This window comes from Sinocyclocheilus grahami, unplaced genomic scaffold (genome assembly GCF_001515645.1).
Source record: "Sinocyclocheilus grahami isolate Dianchi unplaced genomic scaffold, SAMN03320097.WGS_v1.1 scaffold92.1, whole genome shotgun sequence".
Lineage (NCBI taxonomy): Eukaryota > Metazoa > Chordata > Actinopteri > Cypriniformes > Cyprinidae > Sinocyclocheilus > Sinocyclocheilus grahami.
The window spans coordinates 3,132,433-3,150,135 of NW_015505271.1; the positions used below are offsets into that span (position 1 = coordinate 3,132,433).

Consider the following 17,703-nt stretch of genomic DNA (forward strand, 5'->3'; position numbering starts at 1 on the left):
TCTAGACCTATACGTTTTAATGTAGTTTTGAGGCTGCAGATAGAGCCAGCATAGTACAAGTCTCCCAATAGTGCCCCAAAAACAGGAAAAGAGGAGAGGAGTGCAGTTCATGCCTCTCCACCTTCCTGAGTGAGCTGAGGGGAAGTGTCTGAAACATTAAAAAGTGGTGTTCTCAGCACATAGCTGTAGTGTACAGAACAAGGATCTATATTCATTGACCTCCACTTTGCCTGGCCAACATTCCTCTTTGACCCTGCACAAAGACATCATCAGAGCTGTATTGTTTTGTGACATGGTTGAATTTGATGAGTGAAGGCTGATTTGGCACAGATGAAGTGCAGATTGCTGATAGGTCATTCACTTTGAAAGTAGGAATCTAGGCTTAAGTAAATACACTTCTCACTATGTGTATGAGTGCACCTTCAAATAATTTATTTGAAGGAATTCAAATATAAGTAATACTTAACCACACACATCCATATATAGGATTGTGCATTAAGACTGACATTTATACATATACATTGAACAAACAGACGCATTCCCAAAAGCCTGCAACCAGTAATCACTTTTGGACTTCTGATGTCAATAGTATTTGTTTGAGATTTCAACATGCCTGTGAAATCAATGATCTCATGGTCAGAAAAAAGGGTTTAGTTTTACACTAAACTGAACTAAAGTGAAACTAAATTGAGGAAACGTAGAAATTGCATAGTTTTTACTTATTTGTTTAAAGATTTTTTTGTCTTATTTAAACATATTTACCTTTTAAAGACTCCATCGAAACATAACAAATAGAATGCAATCCCAGGATTGAGTAACATTTTATTTATCCTCATCTATATAAAATTGCTATATTAAATACTATAGTGTAGAATATGAATGATTTGTACTTAATACAGAGAATGCTAATAGCATTTTAAAACAAGAATTTTTTTTATAAGAAAATATAGATTCTGTGCAAAAAATCTGGTAAAAGCAGGCAAAAACAGCTTGAAATATGTTAGTCAGATAGTTTAACAGACAGTTATGGTAAAATCCCACCTTTGGAGACACACACATTTCCAAACCTCCTGTCAACTCTAAAAAACTTGCCGATAATTATTAACATCGATGCTTAAATACAAGCGTACAAATTCCCACACAGAGGACCGTCCAAAGCTTCACCATGAAGGGTTTAGCTGCTTTCTGTGTAACGATATGCATTCTTTATCAGGTTAATGGAAAGAGCATAACGGACAAATACACAAAAATTGGAGTGCATGCTATACGTTTAGATTTGGAAAATGTGGGAAAATAGTACTTTTATGTTTATTTTTTATGTTAAACCAAAGTCATGCACAAGATTGGAATTGGAATTGTAAGTGATTATTAAGCTGATCATTATTTATCTTTCTTAAAGACAAGGGTCAAGATGAGAGGTGCGGGAAATTAATGATCCTGGATCAATCGACTGCAAAATGAGCACCTGGTTCCAGTGGACATCCTGCGACCCGTGCACTAATATGACAGTACCGCAATTTCTGTTCTCCTCTGTCACTCTCTCTATTTCAACACCTGTCTTTTCATCTGTCTCACACTCGTGAATGTATCATGTCTTTCAAATTGTCGTGTGAAGTCCTTCTGATTTAATAATAATGCAACAAGTCACACACAATTCGTCTAAGATGAATAAATGTGAAGCATTCAACTGTGTCTGTGTATAACACAGCATCGTTCTAGAGGTACTGAGGTCTTTGGGCAGTTTAAAGGCTCTAGATGCATATTCCCAATTGGAGAGCGGAAACCCTGTAAACCTTCTACCAAATACCAGATGGACCCTCCACCTGTCTGCAAGAACTCTCAATGGCAGTGTGCTTCAGGTTAGTATTTTTTGTCTTTGCAAAGCTGGCCGGTAGAAATTTAGTTGTAGGGTGAATTTTCAAAAAATATTCAGTTTTAAGAATATTACTCTGCCCTCAGGGATATGCATAAACAAAAATCTGAGGTGTAATGGGGATGACGACTGTGGAGAGCCGGATACGTCTGATGAAGATGAGTGTGATGTCATCAGGATACCTTGCGGCAAGACAGCTGTGTTTGAGTCTGATATAGCCATCCAAGCTGGATACGGGTCAGAGCCTTTTGTATCTCTCAACATTTGCTCATAATATATTAATGAATGTTCATTTATACAACATATACAAATGTTAAAATGTATACACTACTGTTCAGTAGTAAGGGGTCAATAAAGCTACTTAAAAAAAGAATGCAATAAAAAAATAAATACTTTTATTCAGCAAGAATGCATTAACTTGATCAAGAGATATTTTGAAAAATCATCAAAGAATTCTGGAAAAAGAAGTATGACCATTTCCACAAACATTTTAAGCAGCACAGCTGTTTTCAATATTGAAAATCATAAGAAATGTTTGAGGAGCTATTTCTTTCCCATTTGCTCTTTATTCATTATAATTCACAGCTTTAAGCTCATGAGCCACCATGTGCATAGAACAGGTTAGAATTCAAAACTTTAAAAAGAGAAAAAAAATATTTACAATATTAAAAAAGTATTTTGCTCATGTAGGGTCCGAGTATACATAATAAAGACTACCTTCTTAGTATACTTCTATACAAACACATGTTCTCTTTCAGAGGAAGACCTTCATGAGAGTGAAAGGCAGAGTGGAGCTGGCCACCTACAGGATGAGACGGCGAGGACTGGAGGTGTCCTCAACGTTCCTGGATGATGTGGATGCCCTGCCACTTACATATGAGAAGGGCCAGTATTTTGTTTTCTTGGAGACTACACTTCACCAAGAACTGAATGTCTGGTGGAGAATATGAACCTGTTTATATAATGAATGAGGAGCTCCTCAAACTAAAAAGTAAGTTTAAAATCAAATGATTTTCCCCCCCTCTTTTTTTTATATAAAATATGGAAACAAAGATAGAGGCTACATGATTCAATGACAAGGCATTAACAAGAAGCATAGCACATTTTTTTTCATCCTGAAAGTCTCATTAAAAGATGTACTTGATTTTATTTGATGGTTCAGCTTTATCTGATCGCAGAGGTCACAGAATCCACAGTCAAGAAATGTTTAGAGGTTGGACTTACAGGCAACCTCCAACTTTCTGAAGCAGCAAAAGCAGAAGGACAAGTTAAATGACTGTGATACTCTAACAGAAAAACCAGCATGTGTGTATGTGTATACGTTTGTTTTAATAGTAAGCTATTAAAACCAGTTAAACTCTGCAAAATCGCGTTAAAAAATGTTTATGCTTCATTTACATAGCCTTCCTTATATGGGATAAGCCCATATATGGGTTCATTTGAAAGCTTGGAGTGTCTTCTTTACAAAGAATACATACATTGTGGTTTTTATATTCATAAAGCAGTAAAATTAAGCTTAGAAATCTATTCGTCCCACACACGAATTTCCGCCTAACCACTGCGAATAATTATTACGAAGAATGTGTATTTTATATATTTTTCACAAAAAAGTCAAGTCATATATCACAAGAAAGCTCTCATTCTCAGGAATTTGACGATGTAGATTATTTCATTGTGTGACAATCACAGATCGAATTATCTTCGATAGAATCACGATGTAAAATGTTGTCACCTCTGAGCGAATTTACATTTATACTCGTAGCACTGCTTCAGTCAGCCGCAAACAGCCACAGATATCTTTATATTTATATATATTATCTTTTAGATTAGGATCTCTTCTTTCAGACAAGACCATTTTCACGTTTCTGCGTGCTTCCATCGGTGAGATATGTAGCGTTTTGTCCAGGTTGCGCAATAGACGCGCTTCTGTCAAAGACGCGCTCTCCATATCAAAAGCGCTCTCAGCCAGCGCGTCTGATGTCTCTCAACTCAGCGGCCATTTCAGAGCAGTAAAATTTGACACCTCTGCGTCACTAGAGGGGGGAGAGGGGGGTCTTCACGTCTGGGAATTTACCGCTGGGTGTTTTGAAGGCGCGTTTCCCTCACGGAAAGGGTACTGCACACGCGGCTCTGATAATATCAATCTATGATAATCATATTACAAGTTATATATGGTGAAGAACGTTCAGCGGTGCCGTGGAGAGGAATGAACGCGCGTCTGGTGAGGCTTTATGAGCGTGTTTGCCACGTTTTTTATATTTGAATCTTTGTTTTGAAACGTAAAAGCACAGCTAGCAATCTGATACACTGTTTATTGACAGAAAAGTACAGTACATTATGCATTTCAGTGAATATACAGTAAATATACATGGATTATTACAGTGCTGTGTGGATGAACTGATATGTGTTTGTTTGACGCTCTGAATGTTAGAGATAGCTGCCCTAGCGAATTAGCTCAGCTCTGGTCCAGGGATGCAAGGATGTTGTCAGAGAGATGAGCTGGATGCAGGAATGAGTCAACTGATGAGGTGAGAGGATGCTGTGAATCAGTATCCCAATACAATAATTAAAAATGTAAAAGTAATAGGAATCTTAAACAACATTTTCTGCTCTGCTGTTTTTCACTTCCCTTAAACTCAAATATGTGGACATAACTGGATTAACAACAGTGCTGTCAGTTTTAAAGGGGTCTGTTCTCAACAAAAACTGGATGCGACAGGTTCAACACAGCATGTCTGATTTGAGAAATGGTTCCCCTTTTACAAAGTCCCAATGGGGCCCTTCACCTGAAGAGGATGAATAGTCAGCTCACCTCATCTTGTTACTTCAAACTGAGAGAAAACAACACGCAGGAAGTTCAGTATGCATTCTTTGCAAATACACTCTAAATAACTGCTGGGTGGAGCCTGTTGGGTCATATGCTGGGTAGTTTAGCCAGCCGTTGGTTTAGTGACTGCTGGGTCAATTTTGCTGAAACTATACTCTCCTCCCGCTCCCTCCGACGAAACAACCCAGCGCGGGGTTACTTCAACTCAGCTGTTTACAGTCAGAGTGCGGGATTTCTGCATCCTCTTCAGGAGAGAGTGGTTCTCAGCGCCGCCGAACCGGTGCACGTCTTCTGTGAATTAAAGGATTGTAGACGTTTTATGCCATCTATAAAGTCTTTACTGTGCTGTAAATTATATTATTTTACGCAACGCAACATACAGGGATAAGATGTCAGTCAGCTAAATGCATCAGGAGCGGTCGTTTCGCATGACGCAAACGCCTTTTGCCTTGCATAACATAAACTGATTTTTAATCATTATAATACTGAATTTAATGTGTTTTGCCGTTAAAATATGTTCTCTAATCTCAGTTTATGGGCAGGTTATGAAGTCAGTCACAGCATCTTTCAGTTACGAGTGAAATGCGAGATGGCGGTCTGAGGTTTGCAGTTCAACACCTGTTGTGCCGAAATCAGTGACCTATCGAAAACTGACCAGGGGTCGCTGTTCAGCAAATGTTCTCGCAGGAGCGTGCACGCATTAGATCAGACGCTGAAGCCGAATGATCAGTGTCAGATATGGCGAGCGGTGCTGTAAAACAAGTTTCATGTCTTAAGACCAAAGAAAACAAGCTAGATATGGTCACCAGCATCTAAATTCTTATATAGAAAAGAAATGAAACGTGAATGCTGCTGTTGTCAGCTAGTGTATTAGCCTACTACTATCGTCTGATCTAACGCGTGCACGCTCCCGTGAGAACATTTGCTGAACAGCGACCCCTGGTCACAGTTTTTGATAGGTCACTGATTTCGGCACAACACCCCCGCCGAACAGCAGCCCATCACCGGCTCAGATTTGTGGCGACACACCGGCACGAGAATCAGAACTATTTTGGTTAAAAAGGATAACACAGAACGGTTGAATACACTTGAATTAAAATGTTACTTTTAAATGTTACGTATTTTTATTTCTTAAATGCCTGTTAAACAAGTTTGAATGTACACTCTTAAAAATAAAGGTGCTTCAAAAGGTTCTTCAAGCGATGCCATAGAAGAACCATTTTTGGTTCCACAAAGAACTATTCAGTCAAAGGTTCTTTAAAGAACCATCTCTTTCTTACCTTTTTGTAATCTGAAGAACCTTCTTTCACCACAAAGAACCTTTTGTGAAACAGAAAGGTTCTTCAGATGTTAAAGGTTCTTTATGGAACCATTTAGACAAAAAGGTTCTTCTATGGCATCGTGAAGCACCTTTATTTTTAAGAGTGTATGTAATATTGTAAACTATGCTTTATTCACCCAAATAAACCAAATTAAATTTGTCTTTTTTTCCATTGGTGTTCTTGCTTATTAATAAATGTTCATCTTTTGATTATTGCTGTTGCCTCTATTAATTCTGTGTGTGATTTTTTTTTTCCAGCCCATTTTAAACCAGCAATATAGTAATTTTTTAAATAGTTAAATAAAACTCAACTATTCAAATAACCCATATGTGTTCTGTCCAATAGGCTACTTACCCAGCACTGGGTTGCCAATTAACCCAGCAATGATTGTTTTTAAACCAGCATTTTTTTAGATTGTATTTTCAGCATGAAACCTGTTGAAAATAATTGATAAATATCTGGTTTAAAAGAAAGAAAGAAAGAAAAGAAGAAAAAATGAACACTAAAAGAAAAATTTCATCTCTCTAAAATATTTTAAACTATTTCTACATGCCATTGTTGCTTATACATTAAAGAGTAACTAAAATACAGACTATCAATAAATACATATTTTCTGATAAATTTTTACATCACAAAAATATGAAATCCAAAGGTTTCCTCACAAAACAAAAATAGAAAAAAATACTGCTCATTTATGCAAAGTATTTACCCTCCCAAAAATAATGTATTTACATTTTTACCTTTTCTAGTAAAATGTGTTCCTAACAGGTATAGATACAAATAAAGTGTAAAAGATATTAAAGAATATAGTTTTTGAAAAAGTAACCTCCTCCATTTGGATCCGATTAACAAAATTTACATAGTACCATCTCCTCCTTCTGCTCTCTTAAGAATGCTCGCTCTGCTCTTTCTAGAGGTGTCAGCTAGAAGACAGAATGAAGTGCCAGGTCATTGTGTGCTGCCTCTATTGTGTGTTTAGTATTAGCATGACAGAAGTGCCACTCGACTTCTCCGTCATTCATTAAGACTGTGAAGCCTTGTCCCACGTCTGCCTCGAAATGAACTAAGCACCATGGCTCCCATCTTGAATCTCTAGAACTCTTGTAACATAGCATAAAAATTCAGTGTTTTCTCAGAGATTAATTTCTGTGTGTAATGTAATTCTATTACATTTTGTGGGATAATACCTTTCTGCACATTTGTATTTGAAATGCTAACTAGGTATCAAGCTGGTATTGTTATATTAAACGTAACTGAACAAAGATGCATATGGAATCCAAGAGGAGATTTGTACTTCCCAAATGCTACTCACACTGAGTGCTACTCAAATTTTAAGCAGTAACAAGCCCACTTAAACACACACAGTAGCACACTGAGTGAGTTTTTGATGGCTACTTGAGGCTTCATTCACGCAAACACAGCTTTTTTTCCTTGTCAGCCTGAGTGAAGACTTTAAATAAACACTCAAGCTTTGAACAAATAAGCCAGTCAAGGCTTTGCTTGGCTCATGCTCAATTCTGATCCTGTTTAAAGACAACCTCATTTGTTTCCTTAGATGTCAAGAGTCTCTGGGAACTTAGACTAACTCCCTCTGTAAACATTTATGTTTACAAGGTCAAGTGCAGGCACAGACAGAGCCAAAATGTTTGACTAGCACATGCTCGTGATAATGACTTTGGTCATATTTACAAACTGCGAGGGACGTCAGGTGGAAATTGAAGTTTTGGTGATAAGAACATTACTGACTAAATTACTTTATAATGACTTGTGATATTTAATGCTCATTTTATTAGCATATTTTAAAATGGTATGTTATTTCATGAATCTGCTATCAAATGTGTAATAGAAAGCAAAAACATACCTTCATTTGCCTGACATCAGATCCGCATGATGGGCATAAAAACTCTCAGTAGACATCTGTTGCACAACTGATAAATATAACAATCATTAAAATCTAGCTGCAGATGGTAAATGTTATTAGACATACATATATATATATATATACACACACACACACACATATATATATATATATTTATATATATATACACACTACTGTGCAAAAGTCTTAGGACATTTGTATTTTCGCCAACAAAAAATGGTTAAGTCAGTTATTTCTATCTATTGCTCTAGTGTGTCAGTAGGAAATATCAGTTTACATTTCTAAACATTTCTTTTGCCATTAAATGGAATAATCCAGTGAGATTGCTGTATGCACAAGGAGTCTGACAACAGCCAGTGCTCCACACAGAGATCTCATCTCAGCATCATCCAGTCCGTCTGGAGTGACTGAAGAAACAGAAAAAACTGAGACAGACTAAATTCAGAAGAACTGTGGCAACAACTCCAAGACGCTTCCAAGAATCCTACCTGCTACCTGAAAAACTGTGCAAGTGTACCTATGACGAAAGCTGTTTTAAACGCAAAGGTTGGTCACACCAAATGTTGATTTGATTTAGTTGATAGTTAATAGATAAATAAAATCTATTTATGACATTATTTTTGAAAGCATCCTCACTTTACAGCATTTTTACACAAGTGCCTAAAACTTTTCACAGTACTGTAGCTTTGCAGGTAGGTTTCTTCAAGCATCTTGGAGTCGTTGCCACAGTTCTTCTGGATTTAATCTGTCTCAGTTTTTTTCTGTTTTTCATGTCACTCCAGACGGACTGGATGATGGTGAGAGATCTCTGTGTGGAGCACTGGCTGTTGTCAGACTCCTTGTCTGACAACAAAATCCAACTGGATTACTAAAATTAATGGCAAAATATTGATGATATTTCCTACTGACACACTAGAGCAATAGATAGAAATAACTGACTTAACCATTTTTTGTTGGCGAAAATACAAATGTCCTAAGACTTTTGCACAGTAGTGTGTATATATATATATATATATATATATATATATATATATATATATATATATATATATATATATATATATATATATATATATATATATATATATATATACATTGTATTGGTTTGTATATATATATATATACATTGTATTGGTTTGTATAGTGAAATAACCAGACACATAAGTCAGATGATCTTTGGAATAATTTGAAGCCAATCTTTATGAACATTATAAACAGTATTACATGGTATTGTTTATCAACATTATTCACACAATTATATGATAAAGAAACATTATACACATTTACAATAATCACTTTGTTTCCCTAGAATTTTACACTAACCAATCTTTCATACAAAAATAAACTTCCAGTATTTATCTCTTTGAATAGAAGTTTCATAATAACTTAATATATAGCGGAGCACATATTTCCAACATATTTTCTTTACATAAAGACAAATTACTCCTTTTCATGGTGTGCAGATTTTGGCAGCTCAACTAGGTTTTGAAAAACAACCTTTCACTATAGGATTCTGGTTTTCTTCTCTCATTTTCTTCTTTAAGCGCCTAAGCAAACGTAAGGAAAACAGGACTTTCTAGCTAATAGGACCAAATACAATGTGAATTATTCGAAGACCCTACTCTTTCAGGGGGGCTACTTTTCTGTCAGTAATTTACCATATGAGATACATCTGGTGCAGCACGTCTCGTGGTACGCCCGCACATTCAACTATGTACAGAGGCGGACAAAGTACACACCTCATACAGATACTGAAGGTCAAATATTACTCCATTACACGTAGAAGTTGTAAAGACAGATTTTTACTTAAGTAAAAGTACAGAAGTACTTGCTTTTAAAAGTACTTTAGTACCAAAAGTAAATTTCCTTTGTCAATGCTGTTTTATTATTGTTGTATGTAATACTTGCAATACTTCTGAAGCAACTTACAATACATTACACCTACTGAATACACTGACTAGCTTGTAGTATCTCTGGAATAAAGAGCTTTTAGAATGTTAAAAACTTATTGGGAAAAAACAAAACAAAAAAAATATTATAATTATTTAACACCCCTACCCACCCCCACAAAAGCAGGATGGTAGTGATCTCACACAGCTCTGACAGTGCGCACACATCTATGTGTAGCCATTCATCCACATTTGAACAGAGTGGACAGTGAAATCCTGTAAAGACAGACTGATAAGGAAGAAAATCAAAAATCAAACCTGCTTTAAAACCCAGCAACACAACTGTAGCTGTATAACTTTACAACAGCAACACTGCTTTAACAAAAATGCAAAACAGCGACAGACTTATTTGACATCAAAACAAAATGTAAAAAAAATGCTGTCTAATCGCTCTCGCTGTACTTTGATGTCACACACAGAATGGTCTGCAGTGCTGCTTCAGTCAAACATCTTTTGTGTTTTATTAGGAGACGCACAACAGTTCTTCTGTGGCTTTATAGGTAATATTTTCACTTTAGCAAAATCATACAATATTGTGTCTAATATACACGCCTTATCTTATAATGACAAGAGGAAAAATTGTCAACACGGTGGACATCATAATCGAACTCTTTTGTGCTCTTAAATCCCAGGCATCACTCTCCTCGGTCTCATATTCCGTCTCGTAGTCAACCTCCAAGTCGTCCTCGGTATCTGAAAAGCCACTTCCGCCGTATCGGTCGTTAAAGCAGAAGTTTTTCATGCTGACTTTGACATACTCGCATATGGTCCTCTCTGTGCCGTCGCACACGCAAGTGTCCAGCTGCTGGGCTTTGGGGATGGAGCGCATGTTCGTGATGACCCGCCGGCAGTCGTCCGAGCAGCGCTCTCCTCCGAACAGTTTCCTGCAATGATACAGATAGTCCCGCATGGCGGTGCTGCACTCGGGATCCTTCTCACACTGCTTACGAGCTTCGGTGCAGCCCATGTGGCTCGTTCTGGGCATACAGGGCTCAATGGCTCGCTTGGTCATCTTGCATAGAGTGTCCGAGGCGCACTCGCAGTCCTCCAGTGCCGGGCCGTTCACAGTCAGATTGAGCTGAATGATGGAAGAAATGCAATGGCTGGGACATTTCTTCCTGCTGCCGTTTATCACCGGACCGCACGCGTGAAGATACTGAGTATACGCGTAGTGACACTCCGGCTCTCCTTGGCACTTCATGATGGCTTGCCAGCATATCAAACGCTGAGTGTGTGCCGGTGATGCGGTGGATAAACGACTATAACATATCAACGCACAGCCGATGGACAAAATCATTATTTGCAGCCGCAGAATGACTGCAGAGTTGCCAGAGTTTGCCATTCCTTGATGTGCCAGCATGCAGCAGCTTGAAAGTTAATTTATTGGGTCAAGGAATTCCATTTGTTGGTCCATAATCCATACTGTTTCTCCACCAGAGATTGAGACAAACAGCTCCCCTTGTTCGTCTAGCCGCGTTCTTCTGTTGACCACTTCAGATAGTTAAGTGTGCTCATACTTGTTCCTTCAATATCCGCAGAAACGTGTATCGCAACTCCTCCATGGACAAAACACCAAATGGTTGGAAACGAATCGCATTTGCTCACTGCCGCGAAAGCAAAACGTGCTGCAACATCTTGACGCGCGACGAGTCTTTATTCTCACTGCTCTTTGTTGCAGTAATCCAGCACTAAATCAACGGTTTATAGATTATATCGAAACACCCCAAAAGCGATCTCACACTGCATCTTGTTCAAATAACAAAGCTTCAAAAAGTTCAACCCACTCTGACTCCTTTCTGAGATGTCTTGGTGTATCTGTTCAGTTACCCGGACCCCAGAAGTATGCATGCAGGCAGCACACTATTGGTCCGGACAGTTGTTGTGATTTCTGACGTCACTTGGAGGGTGGAGGTCAGAACTTGATGAAGGTCGAGAATGTGAAGAGGGTGTGGGCCGTAATTTGACTTGATAAAGTATCAGACCCCGCCTACAGTGACACAGTGCTAGAATATTTAGGCTATCACAGTGCATTGCATGTCTCAATCGATGTTCCTGCCCAGTCCTCAGTAGATACCCAAACAGCAATGCTTAGCTATATTCAGTTCTAAGAAATTGTGTGTAATTCTTTTAATTTATTTAGCTGGACAGACTTCAGCCTGACTTAAAAAGTGTTTTAATAAGTATTCATAAAAATATGTATCTGTGCTCCAGAGAAATATCATGAAGGAACAACATTTATAGGGAAATATTCAAGAGTTCAAGAGGTATTACAAAAGACCATCTGTTAATTTATCATTTTTATTTTGTTTGATTTAAAAACGGAATAACCATATTACAGTATATTGATACTTTGAAATCTCAGAAAAATAATGATCAATTGCTTTCATTCCTCACAAAGAGGAAAGGAAATTGAAATTTTTAAGGGAAAATTATCAAGTCAAGTTTGTTTTAAATACCCATTATTTAAGAACATAAATAAAACAATTCACTGATTTCTAAATGAAATAACAGATTTGTGTGTGTTCTTATGGTTAATATATGGATTAATTTTACATTGGTTTATGTTTCTCCATGTTTGAAATCCATAATGAATTTAACAAGCATTTAGTTTTATTTTGCTTTATTTGGAGAATTGGATTTGTCTGTTTAAGATGTTTTTGCAATCATCACTCCTCCATTTGAATGCGTGATCTGACTATTTCAGTGTTAATATTCCAGTTTCATATTCAGTCAGTGGGTCTCATTCAAGAAGTCCAAAATCTACACAACAGTTATTAAAGAGTTGCCCAAAAGTCAAGGCATGTGGACTCATGCATTTCTACCAGAAACACTTAGAAAGTTCAAGATGTTTTCTGTGATGACATGCATTGGGCATTGCATTTGGTCAGCAAGTGATTGTATGAACAATCCTTTGATCCTCTCTGGTTGGTTTGATTGCCTATGGAGCAAAATATCAGCTGTTCCAACACACACAGCTTTTCTTTTTTCCTCCAGTTCTCACCACCAAAACTTCTCTGTCCCCTCGTCCCCTCGTACTCTACAGTATTCTACAAAAAGCCCTTGCTCATTCATGTTCAATATCCAGATAGTATCAGGTTTGCATTTTGAACTATAATTACATAAAACAATAATTACATATATTTGTTGTTACATATTTGATGTATATATCTTTAACATTGACATCCTAATTGCATTTATAATCCTGTGCTTTCCATCTCTCAGTTACTGATTATGATCATCACCTGGCCCAGATCTGCAGAAGGAGAAGGCAGTTTTTGGAGAACAGAGCGAACTCTGTTATGTTATCCATGCTACATTGACCCTATCACACTACAGCACTCAAACCACAAAGCTTGGGCAGCTGGCCAAAACTGCCCCACAGCCCACCCCCAACTTTCAACATTTTCTCCTTTTCCCAATTAGAGAGATTAGATGGCCCATTTGGGAGGAAAGGAGCAAACAGTCTCATGCAAATTCTCTAACATTCCACAGTAAAACTGTAATAGAGCACGTCTATTTCTAACATAGCTTTCTCACAAGCATGTTTTTGTTGAAGTGAAGTCAAAATCAAATTTTAAACTAATTGGAAATGAGAATAGTGCTGCAGTTTTTCATCTGTTGTGATTTATTTTAGGAGAACGTGAACGTTTAAAATAATAGATCAATCACACTTTCTAAAATCGCAAACTATTGCACAACAAGTAATGAAACTGCTTGCCCAACACAGTGAGAAAACAGAATATGAGCCCTGTACATTTTCACTCACACACAGGACTCAAGGCTTCTCTCCTCACAAAGGATGAAATTGTTCAATCTGCTGAGACTATTACTGCGAGATGTTGGCATTTCCTTTTCTTATAGAGAGAACTGCTGTGAAATGTATTCAGAATCTCTCTGAGGAGTCAGTTGTCCCCTCTTGCCAAGCTGTCAGACCTGTTTATCATTATTTGCTGAAAAGTAGCCCAGGCTTTGCGAACAGGGGGAAAACTAAAAGAGAACTTTCAGTGGAAAGACCTGGATCTGAGATGAGTCTAATTATTTGTATAATTTAAGTTCTAGAAAAGTTCTAGCTCTTTTCATACACGCATGCTGCTGAAATCCAGCCTGAAACATGTCAGTGTTGGATGCAGGCCAGAACTGAAGTGGGCCAAATTTTCTCTCGCTGTCTGAGGCGTGAACAGACAGCTCTGTCCTTCATAGCTTTAACCAGTTCCGTACTTAATACTATTACAGGTACAAACTACAAAGGTGTCGTTAGTTTAATTGTATTACTTTGTACAGTGAAATGCTTGTTTTCTTTATGGTCAAGAGAGCTATTTAAAAAGTACCAAAGTAAAGAAATCACAATGCATGAAGACATTTACTTTGTATAACACAGCATTTCCTTTTCCTATCGAAACTGTTTTTGTACAGTTGCCCACAGTGACAATAAGTCATAACAACTCTAGAATAGGAATTCTGAGGGGGTTTTTTTTGGAAAGGGGACACATTGCTTTCTCAGCACTCAAGAAGTCTCAGTCTTCACGTCTCCACCACTGTCACAAATGATTACACACACTCAAGCCACCTTGCCAAAAACATATTCATCAGGACCTCTCTCGTCAAGAAGCTCTCAAAGGCACAGCAATGGCACACTACGATATTAGCTTGTTGCCAAAACGGCCTGGCTCCACCAAGCTGATTTAATGGAAACAGCTGTTAGTCTCTCCATTACTTTCACTGGTCTGTGTTTGTTTAACCGTCTGCTTTTTTTATATCTTAAGCAAATGTTTCTAAATGAGCTGTTGCAGCCATTTTCCGGGTCTTTTATTAGGAAGACCCTCTCTAAAGCTCGTCATACAAATACCATCTGTTGAACTGAGCAAAAACTTCAGTTGGAATTTCCCTCTTTTAAAGTCGATGATTGTAATGTGTCACTAATGTCTAGAATGTCACACATCCATCTTGTTTATCATAATAAAACTTCTTCTGTGTGTAAAAAGCCATATTGTATAGTCAGCCAAGTTTATGTCTATGGCGATTCACGCAGGTATGTGTTACTCCGCAGCAGTGACGACCCGACCAGGCTACAATAGTCCAAATATAAGTACTTATAAGTGTACCGTAGTGATTCGCAATAAGACAAAAACGCGGTTTGGAAGATTAATTTATGATGTACTCGCTCATTATACATTTTGCAAATTTTGAACACAGAAAAAGTTACATAGTGCTGCTTTAAATGGATTGTTGAGACGTTGCTGTCCTCACTGAGACAACTCGTAATGTGCACTTGACCCTAAAGTAATGGTCTGGTAGTATTTAAACAGTATGTTCTTAGTTACAAAGCATCTGTGAAATGAATAGAACAGAACCGAGGGCTGATGTCACAGTCGTAAAGTTGTTTTCTTGATCCGAATTTCAGAACATTAATAATGTGCCAAATTTTTAATCACATGAAAACTTCTTTGTTTAAAGTTTAGTTGTGTGCTAGCCAGAATACAGCTGAGTTTACAAATACTAATAAATGGAAGGCCCCAAATATGTTCAATATTTTTCACTTCCTTTAGAGAACTGCTCATCCTTTGTTGAGATATGATACTGAATAAAATTGATCCTAGATTCTCATTTTGTTATATCACATATATAACCTTTCTGCAGAGTGTTACCGATTTTTCATCATAGAGGAGATGAAATGTGATCCATGTGGGCTAACTGACATCATAGCTCGTGTCCCAGGACAGTTTGACCCATTAAGCCTCAGTATGTTTCATGATTAAAAGAGAATTCATGGTGGTCCTGAGCCGAGCTCTTACACTCGCACTGTAGATCATTTTACATTCTTGTACAATTTGTATTGTTAATCTTATACTGTAACATATTTTTGTACACTGACAGCTGTTTTGTTGGTCTCTTAGTTACAAATCAACACCAAGTTCCGGTGTTCACTTTCTCAAGTAAAAATTACGATAGTAACTAATCTCACGATCATTACAACACTGACCAAAAAAAACAAAACATTTTGTACCATGAACTGCATTCATGTTTAAATGTATATACATCACATATGCACAGACACTGAAAGTAAAGCAGTTAGCTTTAGCTTAGCATCGAGTGTAATGGCACCAGCTCTGTCAGCTTTGTCTTATTAGGCCCATGTTTTTGTTGATTTGTTTGGGTAGGGAATATGAGATGTAAATAAAGTCTTTATTGCCTATTGTATCCTGTATCTGTCCCTCTCCCTTCCCTCCCCCTTCTGATTATGATCTCGGCTGGAAAGTTCCCACGCGGCCTGAATGTTTTATTTTTTTTACCATAAGCCAATCAGTGGCATGAAGGCAGGGCAGTGTGAATGATCCATTGTCTGTCCGTGGAGGGCTGGAGAGAGGGGAGGAGATTGGAATTGTTTGGGCCTTTAGCTCACCACCATCAACACAGATGACAGAGAGTTTCTGAATAGGTAAATGAATCTAGACAAAACTCAGAGATGTTTACATATCTTCATTGCGTCTGTGTTGGTTCCTGGCCTGATCATTACAGTATTGCAAAGGAATGGGTTTGAAAGACTGCTGTTACTTTAAAACAAAGGAATGAGTAATTCAATTTAAGTAAAACAATTATTTGAAGGAATTAACAGTTAATATAGACAATGAGTTCTTATCAGTATATTATTCATCAATAAGATCAAGGGACTGAATAATGTTGAGCTATTTTTTAGGGTTGAACATGGTTACAGAGGCTTATCTTCTCAAATTGTTCCACCACCTGTATTCTCTACGGTCTTTATCCTTCCGCTCTTTAAAGTCGACATCAGCATACCATGGTTAGATAAATGTCATCACTAGCACTAATAAATGGATGTGTAAGTCTACAGATGAACTTTCCTCACAATTCCCATTTGGGTTGTGCATTTGGAATTTAGTTTATGCTTACATTAGAGTTTTACACACACTGTGAAAGTCTAGCTGCTGTCAGCCATTTTGAGGTGAAACTGCTGGGTACATTCTGTCACTCTCAGAAAAAAAAGTGAAAATATTGTACCTTTAAGGGTGCAACAACAATCACTATTACCCTTAAAGTGACAACTCTGTAGCTTAAAGGGATAGTTCACCCAAAAAGCTCACCCTCAAGTCGTTCTAAACCCGTAAGACCTCCGTTCGTCTTCAGAACACAAATTAAGATATTTTTTATGCATTCTGAGAACTCTCTGACCCTCCCATAGACAGCAATGTAATTACCACGATCAAGGTCCAGAAACATAGCAAGGAGATCGGTAAAATAATTCATGTGACATCAGGGGTTCAACCGTAATTTTATGAAGCTACGAGAATACTTTTTGTATGCAAAGAAAACAAAAATAACGACTTTATTCAACAGTTCATCTCCTCCGCGTCACTCTGGTGCCATTTTGGAGAATATCCACTGAACGTAAACAGCGTATGCTATTCTGTGTCAGCTGCACTATTCTGTTGTTTGATTTGAACGAAAACAACGTATCCGCGTGACGCAGCTGACACAGAATAGCATTTTTGCCGTTTACGTTCAGTGGATATTCTCCAAAATGGCACTACTGGGTGATGCGGAGACGACGAATTGTTAAATAAAGTACAATCTAAAAAATGCTTTTTTAAATAAAAAAATTTAACCCAACAGCTGGGTTAGTCCATATTTGACCCAATGTTGGGTTGAAACAACCCAGCATTTTTTAGAGTGTTGTTATTTTTGTTTTCTTTGCATACAAAAAGTATTCTCGTAGCTTCATAAAATTACGGTTGAACCCCTGATGTCACATGGATTATTTTACCGATCTCCTTGCTATGTTTCTGGACCTTGATCGTGGTAATTACATTGCTGTCTATGGGAGGGTCAGAGAG

General features: G+C 37.6%; 2 protein-coding genes across 2 annotated transcripts; one reads left to right on the plus strand and one right to left on the minus strand.

Annotated features, from left to right (window-relative positions):
• The first annotated feature begins 1,152 nt into the window (after positions 1-1,152).
• On the plus strand, positions 1,153-2,823 carry LOC107587453 (complement component C9-like). The gene is given in 5 exon segments (XM_016275245.1): positions 1,153-1,257; positions 1,400-1,508; positions 1,709-1,859; positions 1,960-2,123; positions 2,632-2,823. Coding segments are annotated over 5 exon segments (708 nt in total). The 5' UTR covers positions 1,153-1,165.
• Positions 2,824-10,406: 7,583 nt separating this feature from the next.
• On the minus strand, positions 10,407-11,771 carry LOC107587379 (growth arrest-specific protein 1-like). The gene has a single exon (XM_016275161.1). The coding sequence runs from the start codon at positions 11,211-11,213 to the stop codon at positions 10,407-10,409; it is 807 nt and encodes a 268-aa protein (XP_016130647.1). The 5' UTR covers positions 11,214-11,771.
• Between the last annotated feature and the right edge of the window lie 5,932 nt (positions 11,772-17,703).